This window comes from Merops nubicus, unplaced genomic scaffold (genome assembly GCF_000691845.1).
Source record: "Merops nubicus isolate BGI_N331 unplaced genomic scaffold, ASM69184v1 scaffold49581, whole genome shotgun sequence".
NCBI classification, from domain to species: domain Eukaryota; kingdom Metazoa; phylum Chordata; class Aves; order Coraciiformes; family Meropidae; genus Merops; species Merops nubicus.
The window spans coordinates 1,837-7,628 of record NW_008588648.1 but is presented as its reverse complement, the minus strand read 5'-3'; the positions used below and the strand labels follow the sequence as shown (position 1 = coordinate 7,628).

Below are 5,792 nucleotides of genomic sequence, written 5' to 3'. Positions count from 1 at the left end.
TTTCCCTGACTATATAGTTCAGATGGCACTGATGCTTCAGGTCTTTCATGTCTTTTGCATCGAAAAAATCTTAGCTATTGACATTTCAGACACAAATAGCTGATGAAGTTGCCCTGTCTGTTAACAGCTGGCAGAGGCCTGGAAACAGTCAGCATAAACTTTAGTAGTGAAGAACATTACAATGCTGCTTTTTAAAGAAAAATCTTGAGTTGGACTTTCAAAAGCACCTACATGTAATTGTTTCTCAGTGTCTGTAGGCTGTGTAACTTAAAGCATCTTTAAAAATTGTTCAGGGAATGCCCCTGAGAATTTTTCCAGAATATTTTTAAGTTGTCCAGGTAGCTCATGAAAATTGTTAGTGATAGCATTACTATATAGGGTCCTCAGCCACCTGCTCTACAGGTGGACCTCTAGGGAGTGAGGTTTCTGGAACTCTTCACCTGTCTTTCCACCCCAAAATTTTAATGACCTGTCATCCACACCAGGTATACTGATAGCAGTTAGCCATTTTTAATTTCCTTTTTTCTGCTCTTGTAGGGGTTTAGTGGCTTGCTTTCATGTCTCAGTGCATGCCACAAACCCTGCTTACTGCGGAACTGTAGCATTCTGTGGTTTGAGACCTTTATTACCACAGCACTTGAGTTTGGATTCTGTATACCAGTAATGGTTCTTAAATCCTTAAAATTCTTAAGACTTTAAATGGATCTTAAATTTCTCTTTACTGAAGAGAAATCACAATAAGATACAGATCTGTAAGGTAACTGCAAGCTAAATTTAAACTACATCAAGTGCACCTTTTTGTCTAAGGTTGTATTTTGTGGAATCCTGAAGAGAACCTTTAATAAGGACTTTCTCTTTACGTGTCTGGGCTTTTCTGGGAGAAGAAAGCAGAGCTGCTTTATGGCAGAAATTTTCTTAGAGAAGCACTCTGAAGGGACTTCAAGATTAATAGGATTGATGGCCAGTTCATGTTTTGGATATTGGCTATGTGATTCCAAAGGATTCAAAGTTGTGGTTGCATACTACAGTTTAGCAGCTTGGGGGAAGGTGAGGGAAGAAACTCTTGGAGAAAGCTTACACTCTAATGATATGTGTGTGTATTTATTTTAAAAATATACTGTTATAGAAATACACCTTCTTTATTCTGGAATAGAGTAGCAAAATGAAACTTTTTTTGCAGTTAATGTTCTAGCATTTACTACTGCTCCAAAACTCTGCATCTGTCTTGGGTATTCATGTCAGCACACTACTAGAAGCCCCTGTGGAGTCTTCATCCTAAACAAGTCAGTAATCAGGAAAATTCACTGAGGAGCTCACTGATGGTAACTTTGTGCTAGCAGTATTTGATTTAGGCTAAACCTTGTGGCAGTGGTGCACTTCCTGGCCTGCTTTTGCAGATCCTACGCAGGAACATGTATTCACTTCTGCTCACTAACTGTTTGGTGTAATAAGGTGCCATAAATCTTCCTGTGGTAATACTTTATTTTTGCATGAAATTCTGTACAGTACAAGGAATATGGCGGTAATTTGCCAAGTTTCCCTTTGAGATTAAAAGGGTGGAAAACTCTGAAAACATTTGCTAAATGTTTTGCAGGTTGGACAATCTGCTCAACATGGCTTATGGAGTGAAGAGGTAAAGGACTGTTAGGTTCTTAATAGCCAAATTCTTGTGTTAAGTATTTTGCATGCTCTTAATGTTGTAGTAAGATTTATGTTGGATTTTTGCATGTTTAGTTATTAATTCACTAACCCACACTCATTTTATAGCATGCTTTTATGGTTTTTTTTGTTACTTTATTCCAGACATACCTAGCACTGTTTCCTCTGCTTGTGTATGGTATTGTACGTAGTATTTGTGTAGTCGTGTGGGAAAGAAAATGCAATGTTACCTTTTGAACCTGGCCAATGTGTTCATGATGTGAAAAGCCCGATAAAATTTTCTTTTGTATGTTGAAATTTCTTTGGTATTTCCTATGAACATCTTAATGATTCTGTTTTGTTTACTCCTGTTCATGAGCAGGTTTCCTCCAATGGCCATTGATGGAATGACCAGCTTGGCTGGAATCAATATCCCTGGACATGCAGGAACTGGATGGTGCATTTTTGTATATAACTTGGCCCCTGATGCTGATGAGAGTATCCTCTGGCAAATGTTTGGACCCTTTGGAGCAGTAACCAATGTGAAGGTCATCCGTGACTTTAACACTAATAAGTGCAAAGGTTTTGGATTTGTGACTATGACAAACTACGATGAGGCAGCTATGGCAATAGCCAGCCTGAATGGATACCGCCTTGGGGACAGAGTATTGCAGGTCTCCTTCAAAACAAACAAAACGCACAAAGCCTAACAAGTCATTCTCAGTGCATTAATATGTGAAAACTATACAACAAAGGCAATTTACAAGAAGCTTTATGCGTTAGTAAATGCCTGTGTTGTATGCCAGTGTGGAAATGGGGATAAAATGACTACTTAGCATCCTAAGAATAGGTGAGATTTTTTATTGCTGATATTTGAATTAAAACTTCTTAAATATCTTTTGTGTTTGAATATTGACAGGTAAGGGTTTTACCTGTTACAGTGCATATTCTATTGCCTTCTTTGAAGAAGGTGGACCTTTTAAAATGTTTCAGCTAAGGGGGGAAGCTTTTTCTTTTTACATGACTGCCTTTGACCTATGAGTAAATACTGAGGCTTTGTGTTATACTCTTCAAGTTGGTTTGTTATTTCTTGATTTGCCTTGTGTTTATTTTGTTATGATGCACCGCTGTTTTGTTGTTCAAGAAAAGCATTTGAAGTTTACATTTTATTTATGAAGTTATAAGCAGTATTGAATTTATAATTTATCATTTGGGTTGGGGAATGGGAACATGTTATAAAAGCTTATTGTAAGAATACTGGAGAACTTTTCGTAAAGCAGTACCTTGCCAAAGAGATAAGAGCCTCTTTGATGTGGGTTTAAAAAAAGCATCTATTTTTATAAAAAAAAAAAAAAAAAAATTTGGAGAAACTTTTTACAGGTCCTGGAACAAATATTTTGACTTGAATACTTTGAGAAATCTCTTCATATGACACCTAGTGAGCTTTTAAAACTTACCAGGAAATTTGCAGTTGGGGGGGAAAACTTAGAAAGATTTATGATGTAGAAATACTTCTGTGACCTTTGTCTTAAGAAGTAGAGTCAATGGGATTCGCTGTTGGTTTCATTTTTGTAATCATCAGTGGAGTCTTTGATCATCCTGGTTATTAACTAATAGGTGGCTCACATTGATTTGTGGTTTTGAAACAAATGAAAATTAAAAAAAAATATAAGAGCAAGCAGGAAACTCAAACTACCGAGAGATGGGGGAAAAAAAAAATCTGTTCTTCCTAAAGAATTCCCTTCAGATAGAGCTCATGGTGTTTAGTGATGTACTTGCTATTGTTTGAAGAATTGTTTTGTCTTAAGAAAAGACATTGAGCATGGTTTGCACACTAGCAAATCAGCAGAAGAGGCCTGAGTTGGATATATTTGGAGGTATTTTGAAAGTTATGTTCAAGGCTAACACCTGAGCTTTGTGTAATGTAAATAAGACCTTGAGTTATGAACCTTTCAGCTGTTTATCTTGGTTCATTTTTTAAGTTACATGCCAAGTGATGTTCAACTTTGAATGTTTTTGTATGAGTTTTTTCTTTGTAAATGGCATTAACATTGTTACTTGAGGTCTGCTTATTCATTTTTGTTGTCCTGAGGACTTGAATTTACAGTGCATCAGATCTGTTGCTATTTTTGTCTGTAGATAGTCTAGCTTCAGCTGTTAATGGTGATGCTACCTTTTTGTTTATAAATATGTTTGTGGTAAAAAATACAAGTATAATCATACGTTTTGAATAAATTTCCTTACATTTTTTCATACAGAAACCATAAATACCTGTATGCTATTGAAATTTAACTTTGTATGATGCTTAAATCACTATTTGGGGAAATAGAAAAAGTCTTTACCGTGTATTGAAGAAATTTAAGAAAAAATACAGATTATTTTCTGATTAACATCTAGCTTAATTAAATTTTAAAAAAAAAGCTGAGGGTTTGATGCCTTCACCAGGATGCACTGACAACTATGTAGTTACATCCTGCTTTTTGTATAAACTGAGATGCTCATACGCTTCCCCTTAGAAAAAGCAATGTTCTATGCATAACATAGTTGTACACTATCTTTGCAATTGCTTTTGGTTCTTAATTCTTTTAAATTGTAGTTAAAAGTTTTTCAGTATAGTACAGTACATATACTGTGAAGCGCGTGCTAAAGTGAATAAGCGAGTTTTCATGCTGACCCACTCAATGCTATTCAAAAATCAATTGGCTTCCTGAGCACTTCCTCATTCTTAGGTGCGTTTAGATTGTTAAAGCTAATCCTCTGCATTTAAAATTGTAAATACTATAGAAATGACAAACTTTCCAATGTGGGGAAAACAGTAGCTACATGCTTCTTTCCTATACTACTGTAGCAACTAATGGCATTGATGAGAAGGCATGTAAATTGGGCTTCACTTTACAGTGTTTATCAGAGCACTTAGTAAAATATAAGGCTGGTATTTATTTGAAGTTGTATAGTATGACTTAATTCACATCTGTTGGAATAGAAAATATATTCTGTTAAGTATTTAAGAGGTTGTACATGTTTTCTTTTGTGTTTGGATCCTTTGTACTTTTTCATGTTCAGTACATCAATAAACAAAGTTGAAGGGAAAATGGTGTCACAAGCAGGTTTTTTAGTATATTGTCCTTTGCCTTAGTGGCTAAGCAATCTGAGTGAAAGGTTGCTGCAAAGTTTTCAAGCTTATTTTAACTTAGTTTAGAATCTTAGTTACTGACAAGGAGGTGAGACTGGAGCTGTGTAGCACCTCTGTTAGAACTAGTCTTGAATCTTTTCACTTCAGTTTTACTTGAACTATTCAGTACTTAGGCTGGTAGAATAAATTAGGGTCATTAAACACACTGAGTAAAAAACAGTTTGCTATGTGCCTAGCAGACTGCTATTCAGTTTAGCTATATTAATGTCCTAGTGTGGTAGAGTAAATACAGAGGAGAGGGAAGGATTTACTCTTATTGCAGTGTCCATTTGCTCTTAAATTACTGCATTAGTTTCTGGACTTCATTGATTGAGGGATATTCAGTTAACCTTAGTTTGCTGTTCTTTTCCCTTCTCAGCTCTTGAAGAAATTCTTCAAATTAGTCAGCTGTCTCTTGCCCCTTTAAAGTATATGTACTTCTAAATGAATTTGCTTGCTCAACTGGATGAATTTGCACCAGTGAGAATACAATTCCAAATGTGCTTATGCTGTATAGAGTTTATTTTTAACTGTTTTATTTCACAGTCTTTTTTACATCTTTACTGTGTTGTTGGGGTTTTTTTTTATACAAAGCCTTTTAGCATGTGTTGTGGTGTGGAGCATTTCCCATCACTACAGTGTGAAGGAGTCAAGTTACTTGAGTGATGGGGTCCTAAGTCTGCAAATACTAGTTATGACTGACATCTTGGCATACTATTGTTAGCAAACTAACTCTTTATATTTACTTCTAGAAACAGTCTGTGCCAATGGCTTTTTATGCAATTACGTTCTTTGGCGGCTTGAGTAATGAAAGGATGCAAGACACAGTGCTTGGCAGCAAATGAGGAGCTATATTTGGAGTTCATACACCAGCAGGGACATGGTGTGTTCAGATTGCATTTTCTCACAGAAAGACAGTTTTTAGTTCTCAGCTAACACCAGTTTTAGTACTGTGTAACCAGCCACAGTTGAATCATTTTAT

At 35.8% G+C, this 5,792-nt stretch overlaps 1 protein-coding gene across 1 annotated transcript in view; it reads left to right on the top strand.

The window, feature by feature from the left end:
* LOC103781590 (ELAV-like protein 2) overlaps window positions 1-2,978 on the top strand; it is a gene marked incomplete at its 5' end in the record, with an annotated part of 19,578 nt that extends 16,600 nt beyond the window's left edge. Inside the window, 2 exons of the mRNA XM_008949315.1 lie at window positions 1,595-1,633; window positions 2,021-2,978. Coding sequence (XP_008947563.1) covers window positions 1,595-1,633; window positions 2,021-2,348 — 367 coding nt within the window. The remainder of the gene's footprint in view (window positions 1-1,594; window positions 1,634-2,020) is intronic.
* Window positions 2,979-5,792: the final 2,814 nt, after the last annotated feature.